The sequence below is a fragment of the Mauremys mutica genome, chromosome 19 (genome assembly GCF_020497125.1).
Source record: "Mauremys mutica isolate MM-2020 ecotype Southern chromosome 19, ASM2049712v1, whole genome shotgun sequence".
NCBI classification, from domain to species: Eukaryota; Metazoa; Chordata; order Testudines; family Geoemydidae; genus Mauremys; species Mauremys mutica.
In genome coordinates this window covers 20,136,955-20,155,017 of record NC_059090.1, presented here as the reverse complement: position 1 = coordinate 20,155,017, position 18,063 = coordinate 20,136,955, and the positions used below count along the sequence as shown (strand labels likewise).

Here is an 18,063-nt window from a genome sequence, read left to right as displayed (position 1 = left end):
TTCTGCCATTATGCAATAATCAGAGCTCACTGCTTGTCAGGTCATACTGCTGACTCTGAAGTGTTCTCAGGGTAAGGTACATTACCTGTGGGAGTGCTCTAATGGAGGTGATACCACAGCCAAACAGATTGCTCTCCGCTTTGTAACCATTGTGCCGATGAAGTATTTTCAAGCATGCCAGAAGGGACGGGTCTCTTCGAAATCCAACCACTGTAACAGGTGCAGTAGATAGAACTAGTCCAAGAGGCCAGAACTGGATTATTGCACTTAGAGGCCAAGTCTTTTCCAGTGGAGTAGGTGACTGGTCTAAGAAACTGGTAGCACCAGGAACAGAGGACTGGAGTTTTTCTTCAGTGTAATCCAGCTCCTTTGCTGCTAGCACATCCATCCTTGCCTTAAGGAAGGGGGAGAATACAACATTCCTGAGAGACTGAAAGGTGCAGATGTAGCTAGTTCAGAACTAGCCTCCTATGCCCCTAAGTTATTAGAATCTTCCAAAAATAACATGGGTAATTCAACCAACAGGACAACATTCTGCAGCATTCAACAAGCCTGGGTGGCTGGTTAAAACACTAACTCCCCATGAAGTGAAGCTGAAGAGCAATTGAGGAGTTGATCTAACTGCAGGACTGAACTCTGAATTCTTGCCTTCCCCCGTCCTTCAGCTTGAGGAAACTAACTCCAGTCCCAGGAGAGGAGACTACAGAGAGCGGTTTTCTCCTTTCCCATTAAGAGAAACAGGAGGCAGATTTATAGTAATGGGAAGGAATAAAAACACCAAGTCACAGCAATGTACTTTTACCTTTTCTTTGACTCCTTGATTCCTAAACAGGATGTTAGGAATCATTAAAAAGGGAATAGAGAATAAGACTGAGAATATATTATTGCCCTTATATAAATCCATGGTACGCCCACATCTCGAATACTGTGTACAGATGTGGTCTCCTCACCTCAAAAAAGATATTCTAGCACTAGAAAAGGTTCAGAAAAGAGCAACTAAAATGATTAGGGGTTTAGAGAGGGTCCCATATGAGGAAAGATTAAAGAGGCTAGGGCTCTTCAGTTTGGAAAAGAGGAGACTAAGGGGGGATATGATAGAGGTATATAAAATCATGAGTGATGTTGAGAAAGTGGATAAGGAAAAGTTATTTACTTATTCCCATAATACAAGAACTAGGGGTCACCAAATGAAATTAATAGGCAGCAGGTTTAAAACAAATAAAAGGAAGTTCTTCTTCACGCAGCGCACAGTCAACTTGTGGAACTCCTTACCTGAGGAGGTTGTGAAGGCTAGGACTATAATAATGTTTAAAAGGGGACTGGATAAATTCATGGTGGCTAAGTCCATAAATGGCTATTAGCCAGGATGGGTAAGAATGGTGTCCCTAGCCTCTGTTCGTCAGAGGATGGAGATGGATGGCAGGAGAGAGATCACTTGATCATTGCCTGTTAGGTTCACTCCCTCAGGGGCACCTGGCATTGGCCACTGTCAGTAGACAGATACTGGGCTAGATGGACCTCTGGTCTGACCCGGTACGGCCTTTCTTATGTTCTTGGAGGAGGAGAATATTTTTAAACACATAAAAAGAAGCAGGCGATCAGACACTGACTCGGTGCAGTGAGTATGGTACTTACTTTCCATTTCCTCCACGCATGCTTTATAACAGTAGCAGCCCGGCGCATTCTTTGGAAATGTTTCTTTGCGAACCAGGAGCGAACAGCTGAAGATTTAATCAAAAGAGTCAAGAATAAAGGAACTGGCATATAGAGGATCTCAAAGCACTTACCTATAACAAAATCAGTGGTATACATTTCCTAATTGGAAACTTTGTGCCAATGTTCAATTATGGTACCCAGACCCTGGCACACTAAATATTTAACCCATCTGGAAAAATTACTTTTGACATCAAAACCACACCTGTATCAGCTTTCACCTACCAGCCTGGATGATGGTAGCAGACCAGCTCTGCTTTGATAGCTTCCTCTGCTTAAATCTTCTCCAGCAACACTGAATGCAAAATGCTTTCTCAGATAGTACTGCTGCTCTTCTAGCTTCAAGTTGTTCTAGCTGTGTCAAGGAAAAGTCTTGCCATTAGTAGCCTGCATATTCATTCAGCCATTTAGGAAAAAAAGCTGCGATTGGTCTCTCATTTTTCATTAATTTATAACATGGCTCCTTTGGTATTTTGCATGAACATGTTTTAGAAAACTATTAAACAGTGGTGGGTTAATGTATCTATGGAGACCTGAAAATATTTCAGTTTCTAGAACTGTAGATCATATTTTGAAAAGATGGGCTAATTAGATAAAGCCCGCTACTCCTAAAGTGAGGGGGGAAGGGACCTAGGGGTGGGAAAGTGCCTAGAAGATTGATAGAAAGTATCTATGCCAATGTAAGAAGCTTGTTTAAAGTGGTCTGTTTCATTAGCTTAGGCCCAATTCAGCAAAGCATGTAGTTAAAAGTCCAGCTGCATGTTAAGCACATTGTGAACAGGGGATTTGACACTTAGGCCTAGTCTACACTGGAGGTGGGGTGAATCAATCTAGGTTATGCAACTTCAACTTCAGCTACGTTATTCATGTAGCTGATGTACTTAGATCTACTTACCATGGTGTCTTCACTGCGGTAAGTCAACGGCCGACGCTCCCCTATCAACTCCACCTGCACCTCTTGCTCCGGTGGAGTACTGGAGTCGACAGGAGAGCGCTCGGTGATCGATTTATTGTGTCTAGACTAGATGCAATAAATCAACCCCTGCTGGATTGATCGCTGCCTGTTGATCCAGCGGGTAATGTAGACAAGCCCATAGGAGAGAAATGAAATTTATCAACCTGAAACTGAATATAATCTTTGTTGCTTGCCACAGGTGCACTAGTAAATGAGTGGGCACAGAAACAAGTACAGTGAGGGTGAATGCCTCATGTCCCTTACCCGATGGAGTTTTAAAAAGACTAAATTCCTACTCCCATTGGATTGTTTTCACGTACCAAAGTTTTTTCCCTGTTTGGGAAATAATCTGAACAGGGTGCGAAATTCTGCTTCCACTGAAGTCAGCAGTTTTGTAGTGGTCTACAATGGAACTGGGCTGTGACCTGTATTGCAGAAGCACACCCTTGTTCTTCCAAGGGATGGATGTAACATGCTTACCATGAAATTAGTCATAAAGATTTTGGTTTTTCCGCAATACATGGAAGAGTTGTTTGATTTGGTCTCTGTTTGCTTAACGGAAACAGCACTTTGTCCCACTGTCATTTTCTGAAGAAGATCATGGATGACAAAGCGTAACTCTTCATCATTATTTGCTGTTGGAGTCAAACCTGCAAAATACAAGATGTTCAAGGGAGGGAAAGTCCAGTATCTAATTAAAGACTGGAAAATAGTCTCACTATAAGTAAAAGGGGCACCATTATTGCAATGGTTAAAACCACCTATGTAGAAACAATCAGACTTGATTTGAACAGATAACAGATCCTATGCAATCTAGAAAACAAAACCGAGAACAGGAGCAAGCGGCAAGGGATTTAGACAATGACAATGTTCTGCAAAAAAAGCAAAAGTACTGAGCCGGTCTTCACTACAGTGCTTTAGACTGTAGTTTTAAAAAGGGAAACATTTCGGAGATACCTAAATAGGAGATGATTCTATCAATGGATCAGGGATTATTCTGGCCACTTTTGAGATAGAATGGACACAGGTCTAGTCACATTATTAGGAAATAGACAAAAAAAGAAAGAAAGGACAGCAGAGTGAGCAGGAGAATGAGAGAAATGGGTTGAGAAAAGTTGCACAAGTTAATTTCTCTTTTGGAAGAAGTAAGACTGGAGGATAGGCAATTCAGACTAGAACAACTACAGCTCTCTTTCAGAGTATAAAATAGTGCTGCACGGCAATTCTGAATGTCAAATATAGGAACCTGGAAATCTCTGGATCTTTCTACCCCTAACAATGCATGTGTTTCTATTTTTCATTGCAATACTTATTTCTCTTTAGGAGATGGAAGCGTTGGAAAAAGCAGTACATTTAGGCTGAATATTGAAGTTTTGCTTTTCTTGCCAACAGGAAAACACCTGGGGATGAGCAGTGCTTCCACTGGCCATCACTGGGAGCCAATAGCCATATTGCTTATTCCCACCAACAGGAAATAAAGTTTCCTCTTCTTCATTCTCAACCTGTTACCTACCACAATAAGCGGGGATAGCAGCTAGTCAAGAGAAGGCATTTCCCTCGCCAGTGTCCAATAAATATTTTGACTGCTCTCAATTACAAGTTTATCTGCCTATATTTTACTGCATATAAACTAACCAAAGCTAAGCAATCAGCATTTTCCTAGATACAAGTAGACTGAGCCAGTTAGAACCTCTTGCATCAATGACGAATGTTTCCTAGCTTACTGGGCTTCCTTTTCCATGTTGAAGTTAGATGTACGAACAAACTTATTAGATTAAGGTTAAAAAAATGGATTAATATGGTGCATGTTGCAGATACTTTCCATGCCAAATTTAACAATGAATGAGCTGGTACCCTCTCCTAACAGCCCCTCTTTCAGGAATACATAGCATACACATTACCTTGTGAATAGGATTACTTTTTAAAATGCATCCTCAAGTGTTGCTTTGAAATACAGACGCGCACAGAGAAGTTTGCAAAAGGTAGAAGCAGCAGAATCCAGTAAAGCTAGAGGCCAATTGTGTATTTGGCAACAGGTACAAGAAACAGAGAAAGGAATGTAAGCAAACAAAAAGAAACTTAAAATTTTCCAGTTTACTTATCTAATGCAAAATATAAAAGTCACAAAAGAAAAAACAGGATCATTTGAAAATCGTATTCTACTCCCGATAAGAATACAGAATACAGCCATCTGCACAAAGATGGAAGATTTAGCATGGAAGTAATTTTATTTAAACAGTTTTAAAATCCTGACTTAAATGCCAGATTGTATGGAAATTAACATTAATGACTAGAACATAAAAATACTATGAAAGCTCAAAAATGAGGAACTTCCCCAAAACCGAATGTGTGATAATACAGTCTCTGTATTTGTTTTATACAATAGCAAGAAATTCTGTGCACTGTGCAGTGAGTTGAGTGAAACGAATAAAACCTACCTCTTTTCTTCTTAGCAGGAGAGAAACCCTTTTCATCTGGCACTGTATTGGATGTACGTGATTTTCTCAGCACTTTATAACGCTCAATAAAACTTTGGAAGGAGACCCTGAGAGCCAAAATGAAAATCAATCCTGCATGAGTACCATTTACTGTATGGCTCAAGTGCTTAAAAATTACCTTTTAATGTGGGGGGGGTGTAATTTTTGTTGTGGGATTATTAAAGGATGAGCAAGGTTCCATTGCACAAAGGTATAGACTTAGTTTGGGGAATTCTACACTACAACAGCAGACATTCCACACCCTTGTTTAACAGGATTATTGCACTTTTAGCTGATTAAACTCTCTCAGTTTTACTACTGGAGGCAAGCTATCACTGCCCAGAGAGATCATAGTGACTTACTGTGTGTCAAAGCTATTCTGTGGTTTTAAATCTTGGCTCTTAAATACAAAGCAACCCTGCAAAAGAATTGCTCAGATGGCTTTAAAAACCCCACTGTTTCCATGAGAAGAATCCACAGACAGCATTCATGATAGCTGGTTTTCAAAAATCTCCACCAAGGACTAGGGGATTTAGACATTAGCTATCTAAAATTAGTGGGCATTGTGTTGTTAAATCCCAGGTTGGTTCCCCAAATCTCAGTCTCAGAATACAAAATTCCTTACTAAGAACAGAATAATTAATTGAATCTTGTCTGTGCCATTGGCAGATTTCAAAATTGTCATGCACAAGGCCTGACCTGATCCAGTGGTAGCATAATGAACTGCTATACTGATGTGGGGGTGGAGAAATGGACATTTCAGAATTTAGGTGACAATCTTATACCCATATTTCTTGGGCCAACAAGTCATAGGGCTGTAGTCTTTCAGCATGGAGATTTTAAAAGGAAGGAAATATGCATCTAAATTCCCTACACTATTTTGAAATTCTTCACCAAGGTATATTTGTCTAAATAAGCCATCCAGCAGAATATGTAGGTTTCCTGCCATTTTACATTTGGCTACTCAGATAAGAGTTTATCTACCCATTCAATCTCTGTAGTAACAAGTACTCAGCAATTAAGTTGTAATATAAATATATATATAGAGAGGGATGCAATGGTCCCTTATTGAACTCTGTGGAAGCCAGTGGAGCTGCACTAGACAAATCTGGCTTATGAAGTTTAAGGAGCTGTATTCTGAAGATAAAGTAAACATGAGAAACTTAAAATTCATTAGGACTTACCTAATAGGAAATCCAGCTGCACTGATGCTGATAGTTTCTACTATGCCACATGCTTCAAGCTGACTGAGAACCTATAGCAGGAATTAAAACACTAATTCTGTTTAGGTACTGCTATTAAGGTTTACCAGGGTTTCTATCAATGCAAACTGCTTTTGATAGGCTCAAGTCTTTTGAAAAACTCGTAGGTTTTCTATTCATATATAGTTTCCAAAAGCAATTAATGTTCACCTGTTCAATCTCTCAAGTGTGTTGATTCTTTGAAAGATGGCAAAGTTATGATGCTCATCTCCTACTTACTACAGTGGGAATTTAGCCTAAGTACTTGGGGGGGTGGGAGGGGAGTGGGAGTGTGTGTGAGAGAAAAACACACAAATGATACATTACATCTAACTCTGACCAGAGTTAGACAGGACTGTCCTGTCCCAGACAGTTTACCAGAAGTCTTGAGGCTCAATTTCGCTAGATGTCTGATTTCCACCCCCTCACACATTCAGCTCATTCACTAATGGCAGAAGTTTCTTTACTTTGTGAAGTAGGTGGTTTTGCTCCAACCCCAAGCTACCTGGAATTTGTACTGAGGATTTGCCAGTTACGTGTCTCACTGCACTTAAAGTGGCAGGAAACTTATCCTGAATTTTCAAACTGGATTCAGGTTTTTAAAAATGTCAATAAAAGAACATCAAGATAGATCCTTTGGCGCTATGCTGATCTTTATATGTATATTCAACAGAGCTTTTGATTTTATACCAGCTGAGAATCTCCAAGTTTAGCTACAATTGCTCTGCTCCCAAGGAACCTCCCACTCAGCATGCATGTCAGCTGTTTGCATCTGAGTTGGCAGACCTCCCTGTATAGAAACTAGGAGTAGGCAGAGATTTAATAAAAGGTGTGTATTATAAAACAGACTGTGCCATTAAGATGGATCTCGACTCAGAGCTAGGTTTGGTGAGCTCCAAGCCCCCCCACACCACTAAATCCAAACTTGTACTGAACAGCATTTAAGAGAAACTGATGTTTCACATACACAGTATTTATCAATGACGCTGCAGTGACGAGAGCCTCGCTGAAGATTCACTGTAGTTTGGAGAGGTTTAAGTATCATCTACCCTACCCCTGGTAAGTTCCCTCTTCTCAAATGAAACTTTCTAAGAAAAGTGCTTTACAACCCATATCATGCAGAGCCTGATGCAAAGCTCAATATGAAACCAATGAAAAGACATGGACTCCATGAGGAAAATTCTTTGCAGAGTTACCTCCTCTTTTTTAAAAGTCATTGCCTTGCAATCAGCATTAGGCTTGATGCATCTGATGTAATGAGGTGTAGTGCTATGCAAGATCTGCATCAGACGTTCGAGTGAACCCTATAGAAACAAACACAGCAATTATTAATGACCATGCCATATTGAGGCCTTTTTGTTTTTCCAGAGTAGTCTGGCTAATCAATACTTATGTTTTTTAAAAATCCCTGATGTTTATTCATGGTAGCATTTATAGGCCCACAAGAACAGAATTGCTTAATTTCAGCATAATACGCACAGCTGCTCTTTTTCAGGACAGCTAGAACAAATTATCAGTGTTCCATTTAAAGATCGCTTCTGGCACTTGTTTATTCTGTGGGTAATTCAATGTTCCTAAGTGTGCTGGATTGATTGCTCTGTGCCTGGGGTTGTAGCAAGTCTGGAGAGGTAGGTACTGGTTTGACATGTGGCCACAAGTTATGGGTTAAAAAGCACAAAGGAAATACAACAGACTCCAACTTCTACTTGTTTAAATACAGAGGCTCCCTACTGAACAGTGGGATTTTTCAGTTTTATACCAAGGTGTCAAACATTTGGCACAGAGTCAGGAAATAAATGGATGGATTTTATCATCAAGTTACTTGAAGATGGCAGCAGAAATCAGGCAGAACGATATAGTATCTAAGTAGCATCAGACACTCAAACAGGACAAACCTTGAACTTGGAGACCACTGTAACAACTGCTGCTCTGTTCTGGGTTTTGGTATCATTCGGTCTCTTTTCTGTCATGGGAAAGAACTTCTGAAGCAAGCAGTCTTGGGAATTCTTCAGAAGCTGGAGTAACTCCAGTGGAACTGGGTCCTATATAGGCAAATACACGTCACTAGGATTTGGTGGAGTTACTTGGATAGGTAAGGCACCCTTAAAGATGTAACTAAATATTCATCATGTCTGGAGCCAATAAGGTTAGTAAATAAGCTGTATCAGAATTTTATTACTCAACAAAAGCAACGGTTAAGAGACCATTTCAGATCTGACCCCATGTATTTAATATGAATTCACAAATACAGGAAAATGCTTGAGTGTTAGACAATTTTTACTAAATATGGTAGTTGGTCTGTTACTAGCATTTTCTTATGGAGGGATGGCACAATGAGAAGATTCTGGCACTCATGCAGTTTAGTTTTGGGGCTAGTTAACTAATGGTAGGGCAGTCCTCAGAATGGACATTAGAGCACTTTCCTATGCTTAATAAGAGATGATATTCACTGCATCACATGATACCATTTCTTAAAGTTCCTTGCAAAAAAAAGTGACTTGCCGTATCAGAAATGCCATAATAGAAAATAGATTCCAATGTTCACAGATCACCTCATTAACTTCCTGGTAGGCACGGTGCAGAAAGACGCTAAGTTTTAAGTTTCCATGTGATATTGGTAAATGGCCAAAGGTAAGTCCATGCTGCTGTTTCCCTGATCACATGGAAGTTTAAAGTCTGAATTGAATATTCATAATTAAATGCCACAATGACAGTTCTGGAGGCTGAAGTCCTCTAGTCACACAATATGCAATAGCAGTGCACATGCCTCTACGCTGCCCCAGCAATACGGCCAAACCCTGGAGAGAACATCTTCAGGGGCGAGAGGTCGTGCTGGTGATTGTTCACTAGGAACTGGACTGAGATGATCAACCCCTTTCACATGTCATCTACTAGTAGTGGACACGTGCACTATGTTAACAGCAATTAAAGACTATTTTAAGGAGGCTTTTGATTTTTAGGCTAGCTTCTTTCATGAGCCATGTGCTTATTTTATAGTTTAGTTTTAAAAATACATACCCTATTTTTCTCCACCATACCTTCCACTTGGTAACAAACTTTGCCAGCATAATGGGAAACAACAAAGTTAGGCTTCTTACTAAACTTGTCCCGGCTTATACACCGGTTATTAGACAAAGCGTTCTCAATTCGGGTTTGGAACTGGCTGACGTTAGAGGACCTGTTCAGGCGACACTCCTGCGTAATGAAAAGAAGGTAAAATTGCAGCATGGCCTGTTTGTAATAGGCAAACTTTACCTGCGCAGCAATTAAAATCTTTCAGACATTAGTATGCTTAGGGTGTGTCTTCACTACCCACCGGATCGGAGGGCAGCGATCGATCCATCAGGGACTGATTTATCACGTTTAGTCTAGACACATGAAATCGACCCCCAAAGCGCTCTCCCGTCGATTCCTGGACTCCAGTGCTGCGAGAGGCACAGGCAGAGTCGACGGGGGAGCGGCAGCAGTCGACTCACCGCAGTGAAGACACCACGGTAAGTTGATCTAAGTACGTCGACTTCAGCTACATGAATAACGTAACTTAGATCGACCCTCCCCCAGTGTAGACCAGGGCTTAGACCTTAAGGCATTTTACCGGTCTATGTTGCATTTGGTATTCCAAGTACTTTAATGTTAAACTACTTTAAAAAGTGACTCAGTCATTGGGGTTCCATGTTTGACATCAATGGTGTGCACTTACACGGCATACCTGCAAGACTGGGGGAGGGATGTGGGGAAAGAACCACCCCTATAGCATTATGGAAACAGTCGGTTCTTTTGCCTGTAAGGATGCCTTTAAGTGAATCGACTATCTTTGGTCATTTTGGAGACAGTTGAGGAAAGGAAGAAAAGCAGGCTAGACAGTATTATCGGTTCAGCTCTTAAAAAAACTTACCTCATTCAGCAAAGAAAAGATGCTGACAGGGCTTCCTTCTATCAGATCTAGACAGCTCTGGTTATCCTGGTAGTTTATGAAAGACCATTCTAGACCTTCTGCTGCATATTCTTCCTAATACAAGAGAAATGAGAATGTTCTCCTCAGGACACTAGTATTTCACAGTATACTTAGTGAAGTATTTCACTTAGGGCTTTTGTCACTTGACATACAGTTGTTACTTGTTGGCTTTTTAAAGAACAAGTCAGTTCGTATCCTTAATCACTTGTAAAAGATTTGTCATCATTTTCAGAACTACAAATGTTCTGAAATTTCTTCTCACATAAGAGGTCTAAAATCTTTGGCTAAGTAGCATCAGCTCCCCACAGGGGCATCTGTAGGATGTATGTGGAATTGTGCAGTTTTTCATAAACCTGCAGAGATGCTTTACAGAGTGATCACACAAGGTGAAAGCCAAGTTGTGACTCAGATGCCCCTTCGGGTTCCCCTTAAAGGGAAAGAGCATCCCACGTGATCATCTTTAGGGCACAATTTAGCCCTAAGCAAGAGCTCAACACGCATCCACTAACAGTATTGTGTTGAAAACTAAATTAGATCCAAAAGGAATGGGAAAATGACTGCAATGGAGTTAAAAATCACTGTAACTGATTAAAGTACTGTAGTTGTGCTGCAGAGTTCAGCATTCGTTCAGCACAAACGGACAAGTGAGAAAGCAGAACAAGTTCTCATTTTTGTTAACTTTAAAATGTTGTGGCAAGTCAAACTTGCTTAGGCAGACTCACTAATGGAATATAAACTGTTTGGCACGCAGCCATATCAAGAAGGGCAAGAAGTCAAGCAGTGACTTGCAGCTGGCATAAAATGGCTCTGTAAATGGAGATGATGATTTTGTTTCAGTTAGAAGAGGAAAAGCCATTTACGCAAAACCTGGTTTCCATCTGTTAACTGATTGTTAACCCCGTGTGTGCTGGCATGTTGTACACAGTCACCCTAGGAGCGCAGTTTAAGCAAAAAAAAGTCAGTGGAACACACAAGCGCACAAGATCATGAATTTCTGGATAACTTGCACTCGGGCCAGTTTTGCACTACTATGCTGTCTGCAATGTATAATTTTCTTATCTCCTCACTGCCACAAATACTAGATAGCCTTGTACCCTTCAGCTCAGTTGAAAGGGCAAAAAGCATAATGGGGTTATGAGTAATAATGGGTTCGAATGCAACTCAACAAGTATGTTACAGTAGCAGCCACAAGCCCCAGTGAGGGTTGGGGCCCCATTGTGCTAGATACTGTACAAACTTCGCAAATTTAAACAGTTACATTCTGAAGGTTTATAGGTCTGAAATTTATATTCAGATGCATCAAGATCTAATTAGCAAGGAGTGTGTTTCTTACTTGTGATCTAGCCAGTGGTTGCAACAGCAGCTTAGCAAAGTTCAATGTTTATATGGTTCTAAATTAACTCAAGCCCTTCTTTTCTAGAGGTTGAAATGCAGAGTGGGAAATCCTTGTCCTTTGCCAGGGCTGCTTCCCACTAATAAGAACCCAGGGCAGACAATAAGTGTTCTATTTCTCTTGAATGGACACGGGAGCGGCAACTTGGTTTATGAGGTCGTACTGCCAGGGCAGAGGGCCCTCACAAAGCACTAGGCATCATTTAAGCCGTTATTACAGGGCCCTGCATGAGCTCTCTGCAGGAGATGAATTTTGGCCCCAAGGAACTGCCCACAAGACCATTACAGAGTCTTGTGTAAGACAGAGCCACGCATTAAACTCCGTTGTTCCTGACAGAAAAGGTGTGCTGCCGTTGCAATTTCTGAGGAAGTCGCTGTTCAGATTCTGCACACCTTAAGAGATGCCCAACAAATTCAGCAGCACCAATATGCCCCTTTGATGAGCTCTGGACATTTCAGCAATTCACAATGTCACTGGAACCCTGGTGACAGCTTTTTAATATGTACGTGGATACACACTGTATTTCCTGCACAGATGTTCCCCCTCCCTGCAAAGGCCCAATACTACAATCCTTGGTCAGGTAAGTAATCCTGACCTACCTGTGCAATCCCAATTATTTCTATGACAGAGTAAAAGTTGCATAATCCGGCCATAAAACAGTTTTAGGTTACAAAACAAAACAGTCTTGTAATTAGGAATTTAACAGTGTAGTAACGTAGGAATAAATACAATGGCTTTGTGGTAGACAGCTCGTAGAGGGACAGTACCTGTTGTGCCTTCAGATAGTGTGCTACAAAGTGCTGCTGTAGTTTCTCATTGGCATAGTTAATACAGAGCTGTTCCAAGTTGTTTTCAGGAAAAGATTCAAAACCATAAACGTCCAACAGACCTAGAGAATTATGGGGAAGTATTTATTTTCTATCAGATCTAGTGCGTTTGGGTCTACAGAAGATTTACTGTACTTTCTACTCTTAAATTAAAAGGGACTAGAACCCATACCTATAAAGTTGGTCCACACAAGCGAATCTGCATAGATGCTTCCATTTATCATTGAAACCAGCCAGTCAAATAATCTGTAAATAACAGAACCCTGATTAGCTGGAAAGATTTACACTTATCTTGTAAACATTCAGTTGATTTATGTTTTCCAGTAATTTTTTCTGACTCCTATTACTGCCAATACCACAATATTTTATAGTTTCACACTTTATCTTGGCAGCTAAACTAATTTTTATGAAGTCAGAGCTATGCCACGAATGTTTGAATAAAGTTAAGAGACCTCCTGAAACAAATGAAGAGCCCATACACCCCTGCCACTAATTCACTGAATTGTGTCACATGAGTTTTGAAGAGCAGAAGACTATACTGTAACATGTGAGCACAACGTCAAGACCCCATTCTACCGGGTTTGTTCCCTTTACCCCCACCAAACTTCATGAGACTGGAGGCAGTTTAGCAGATTAGTACACGTATTTAGGCATTTCTCTGCTCAGCACTGTAACGACTAAATTGACTTAGGAGTCTAAGGCGCTTTTGGAAATGGCATCTTAAAAAACAAACAAAACAAAAACCACACAAACCCACATACCATGGACCTAAACCCTTAATTCAGTTAAGGGCACGGCCTTATTCTGCCTTACTTTACATCACATATTGTCTCACTCAAAGGGAAGTCACAGAGTGTGAAGGCAGAATTTGATCTAGATTTTCTTTTTTTTTTTCAAGAAACTTCTCTTTATTTTAAGATCACCTGTACCATGTTTATCTTCGACTGCAGTAGCACCAGCAATGTGGCCCCATTGTGCTAGGAGCTGCACAAAAATACAAGACCAAACTTCCCCCAAAAAAGCTTACAATCCAAGGCCCTAGTCATACAGTGAGGTATGCATTAAGCCCCTTATCTATGCAAAACTTATTGTAGGATGGGGTCTCAAGAATGAGGGAGGAGAAGGAGGAATGAGAGAGAATACACACATTTGTTTCTTTAATATTTCTCAGAAGGCAGAAGCACATAGGGCTGACATGGAAGTGGATGAGAAGAAACAGATTTCTCACAGCACTGACCCATGTATTCAAACTATTTTAACTTGGATATATATATCCAATTCTGCATCTAAACAATAACATTGTTTAATTATTGCAATGAGTCGATTTCATTCCTGCTTTCAAAACATCATGAGCCAAATATTTACAGTGAGGAGCAGTGGCTCAGGGATTCCCAAGCTTTTTCATAATATAAACCATGTTTTAAATGCATTTAAATCCCATTAGTGATTGCACAGACCACTTCTCCTCCCCATCTGTAATTGCATAACATCCATGTAAGCAACTGCTGTATTTGCAAGAGAGGGGAAGAGCAGTTGTCTTAATGCAATTTCAAGATGAAACGGAGGAAGCCAGTGCCATGAAACAAGAGTTTGTAAAATGGTGGCATATGATTTTTTTTTTAAAATGTTTCATTATATATAAACTATTAGCAAGCTGAAAATGCTAAATAAAATCCTCAAATGTTCAAACATGTAGAAGATAAAAAACTGATTAGAAATGTTCTTGAACAGACATCACATGACAAGCTTTCCAAGGACAAGTACATGTAGTCATGCTAGATAGGCTGCAGATGAATAAGTAGAAATGACTGATTGGACTAGGATAAAACCCTGTTGGTCACGTTGGCACTTGAGCTAAACCTTGGATAGATGGTCAAGGCAACATTGCTCATGGAACTTACTTAGCATAGATAACTTTAGCCAGGCAGTCCCTTCTTGTTTCACATTCTGATCTGGAGCATGGCTTCTTGAAGACTTGTTGCTGTTTTCCAGCAGTTATAGTTCGAATTCTTAGTGTTTCCAGCAGCTCCTCTACAGATACTTTTAGCAAGTTTGCAGTGGTCTTCACAAAACCTTGTTCAAACAGCCAAGAAAGAATATGAATATAACCGGATTCTTAAAATCTAAGCACCTCCCAGAAGTTTAATCTATATTAAAACGTGGTCTTTGGATAGCCCACACTGAAGCTTCTGACTTCATGGAATATGCTCTTTTACTTTTAAGACAGAATTTTGTAAGACTAGCCTCTAATTTTGAATACCCACAAATTTTACCCAAGTTGCAGGTGCTCGACAATGCCTGTTTAAAAATACACACACACACCCCTACCCCTCTCGGGCTATGTCTACACCACAATGAAAGCCCAGGGTTAGAAGAACTCAAGTTAGCAGACCCTGGGTTTGTTAACTTAGGGCTTGAACATCTACACTAATTTTTAACCCCAGGTTAGGAATTTTTGAACCCAGAGTCCCAACTTGGAACACCAGCATCTGTCACTGCATGATGTGGGCCCCACAGTCCAATCACTCATTCCAGACTTCCTGATGCCCACCCAAAATGTGGCTGCTCTAGCCTTTTGTTCACGGTGCAGTGGGAAAGCTTGACTGTCCAGAGGACAAAGGAAGTTGGCCCATGGGATTGTGGGACAATTTTGGTGGACTTTCAGAGCATGAGTCCAGTAGTGCTGCATCTACACTGCAAAGCAACAGGGCTTGACTCCTGTGACGTTCTGAGTGTATTATAATATCTCACCGAAAGGCGACAGGCCCAGAAAGAGTTAATTAATTCACAGACTGACCTGACCCCTGGCCGAACTTTAGAGACTTGTTAGGAAGATATGTAAATGAAAACAGCTTTGAAATGCAGCCTGCATTGTTAGAGATAGAAGGGTAGATGTTTGCTTACATCACAAGACCTGAGCAAACAAGTCTTGTCTATTGCTATAGCTTTGATTCAAAGATAAAAAAAAGGAACATTAACATTTAGGAAGACACTTGAGTGAAATAGTATTATTGTCTCTATGTCTCTTTGAAGGTTGTGGTAACCTGTATCTGAACTGTTTAATGGATAAATTACCCGGTGCTAACTGCCAGGCCAAAAGGCTGCTGGAAAGGTATAAGAACCCTGGGACACATTCCTTCATCTCAGATCTGCTTTGGGTTTCAAGAGGGGGAAACCTTAAGCCATAAGGATTGAGATCCCCAGTCATTGGCTGGAGCCACCCTGAATATGGACATTTAGAAACAGTCCATAAGTTATAGTCTAAAGGACTTTTGGCAACTACAAGCTCATCTCTGCTATGTATCTGAACCTCAAGAATTGAATTCAAGTCTGTATGTATATTGATCTTTTAACCAACACTCTCTCCCTTTCCTTTTTAAATACATTTTAGTTTAGTTAATAAGAATTGGCTATAAGCGTGTATTTTGGATAAGATCTAAGTTATAATTGGACCTGGGTGTGTGGCTGACCCTTTGGGGTTGGAAGAACCTTTTCTTTTATATGGGGAGATATGATTTTTAGTAATTATCATATGTTTGACATGTGTGTCTGGCTGGAGGCCTGAGGCTGTCTAGTTTAAGGGAACTGTGTTGTTTGGACTTCTGAGTAACCAGTGAGGTACTACAGAAGCTGTTTTGTGCTGGTTTGGTAAATCCAAGTATTAGAATATCCACCAGCATTTGGGGTTTGTTTGCCCCATTCTGTTTGCAGTTCACCCCGATTGAGTGACCCCACTTGGCTCCCACAGGCAGCATTGTCACAAACCCCAAAGGGTCTTGGGACCCTGGGTTAGCACAATCTGTGTGTGGATGGAATGGGGGCTAGGCTTGAACCTGAGTTTGAAATCTGGGCTTAAAATGCAGTGTCTAAAACTGGCCACTCGAAATTAGACCCTCTTTCTTAAGACATACCCTCGTCTGTTTATTTTGTCATCTCACATAAACCCCAGCTTGCACTGCCCAAAGAGGTCTCTAAATCCACAAAGGGTAGTACACAAACAATTATTGCTAGTAAAATAGGAGATGTATCTGGCATAGTTAGAGAACTTAACCCTGTCATAGTAGGAGTCAAAATTTCCTTGTGCAACATATGAAGAAAAATTTAAACTACTTAAGACTGTGCTAACTCAAAAAAGCAGCTGAAGTGTACTAGAAATTATTGGGCCCAAATTAAAGCCATTGGAATTTGTCAGAACTTGTGAAACAGAAATACGAAGCCTTCCTGATTAGGCCACTGTCAGTTCCATGGAAAACTGGGGCCATTTAAATTTAGGTCAGAGAGATCTTCTACAGATAGAAGGAAAGAAGCTCAATATAGGTTCTCCCTTGTAAAGTATCTAAGGTATATAAAAGGCTGCAATTTGACAGACTTGCTCAGATTGGAATCTCAAAATGGAATTACAACCTGAATATTTAAGCACATAAATATACATAAAACCTCCAGTCTAGGTCTCTCTGTCTCTGGGGGCCACATGGTGTGAGTATACAACTTGGAACAAAGATGATGATTCTGCCAACAACTCACTCTGTGCCTTTGTGCAACTCACTCTGTTCCCCTGGTCTCTTACAGGGGTGGGACGATTACATTAGTGTTTTTACAGCATTCTGATGTTTTATAAAAAAAGATTAAAGGAATAATGGAGTGGATACAATTAAGTGACAGTACTTGTCATTCCTCTCTCCGTTTTGGCCTCCTAATGAAAGGAAGAGTACAGTATATGAGATTATGTACTTCTGACATCATCAGATCTTTCTGGTGCCTAATAGGAAAGCAAACATTAAAGCTATGTATGTTTGGGGCCTCACCTTTGGCATTATCTTCTGGTTCACAAGGCTGGGATTCATCCACTGAATCAGAGAACTGAATGTTACCAAGGTGTAGAAGTCCTGCTAATATCTGCAACATAAACAAGCATTTGAACTCTGGAGTTCAGATTCACCTATCATTGTTAAAGGCATCTGGGTTCTAAATACCACAGATGAACAGGACAACAGCTGAAACATTTGTGCAAATATGCAAGCCAGAAATCATTTGAAAAGCTGCTTATATTTTTAAAGCCACTAATTTAGTTCCTGATCCTGCACTATTCAAGTAAATGAAAATTCTACCATTTACTTTGATGAGAGCAGAATTGAGCCTTTGGAAGTTAAAACTTTTACACATTAGGTAGTATGACCTAACCGCAGGTGCTATACTAAAGAACTACTGTTAGTTTAACATCGGTCTACAAAATTACATTGAACACTGTTGAACAAATGCAGTCAACTGCGGAAATGAAGAATTAGAAGCACATCCTCCCCATCATCCTGCCACCCTGCTCTGCTGCTAGCAAGGGCTCTAAATGCAGCTGAACAGAAGCCAAGAGTAGGCAGGATCCTCCAAAAGATCTTGGGGAATGCCAGAGGAGAGCCATTTTCCCCACCCGCAGACAGAAACACAGAAATTGTGTGGACTACTGCAACAATAGCCAAACAGGTTCCACAGTCTTGAGGAGGCAGGGTA

The 18,063-nt window shown here is 40.5% G+C and overlaps 1 protein-coding gene across 1 annotated transcript in view; it reads right to left on the bottom strand.

Moving 5' to 3' along the window:
• Window positions 1–18,063, bottom strand: part of MYO19 (myosin XIX) — a 29,921-nt gene that overhangs the window by 1,596 nt on the left and 10,262 nt on the right. The window contains exons 11-24 of the mRNA XM_044993597.1: window positions 17,367–17,457; window positions 14,463–14,634; window positions 12,734–12,807; window positions 12,502–12,623; window positions 10,282–10,395; window positions 9,405–9,581; window positions 8,282–8,428; window positions 7,583–7,690; window positions 6,330–6,400; window positions 5,107–5,213; window positions 3,149–3,318; window positions 1,939–2,068; window positions 1,636–1,721; window positions 86–394 (exon numbers count right to left, since the gene is read on the bottom strand). Coding sequence (XP_044849532.1) covers window positions 86–394; window positions 1,636–1,721; window positions 1,939–2,068; window positions 3,149–3,318; window positions 5,107–5,213; window positions 6,330–6,400; window positions 7,583–7,690; window positions 8,282–8,428; window positions 9,405–9,581; window positions 10,282–10,395; window positions 12,502–12,623; window positions 12,734–12,807; window positions 14,463–14,634; window positions 17,367–17,457 — 1,878 coding nt within the window. The remainder of the gene's footprint in view (window positions 1–85; window positions 395–1,635; window positions 1,722–1,938; window positions 2,069–3,148; window positions 3,319–5,106; window positions 5,214–6,329; window positions 6,401–7,582; window positions 7,691–8,281; window positions 8,429–9,404; window positions 9,582–10,281; window positions 10,396–12,501; window positions 12,624–12,733; window positions 12,808–14,462; window positions 14,635–17,366; window positions 17,458–18,063) is intronic.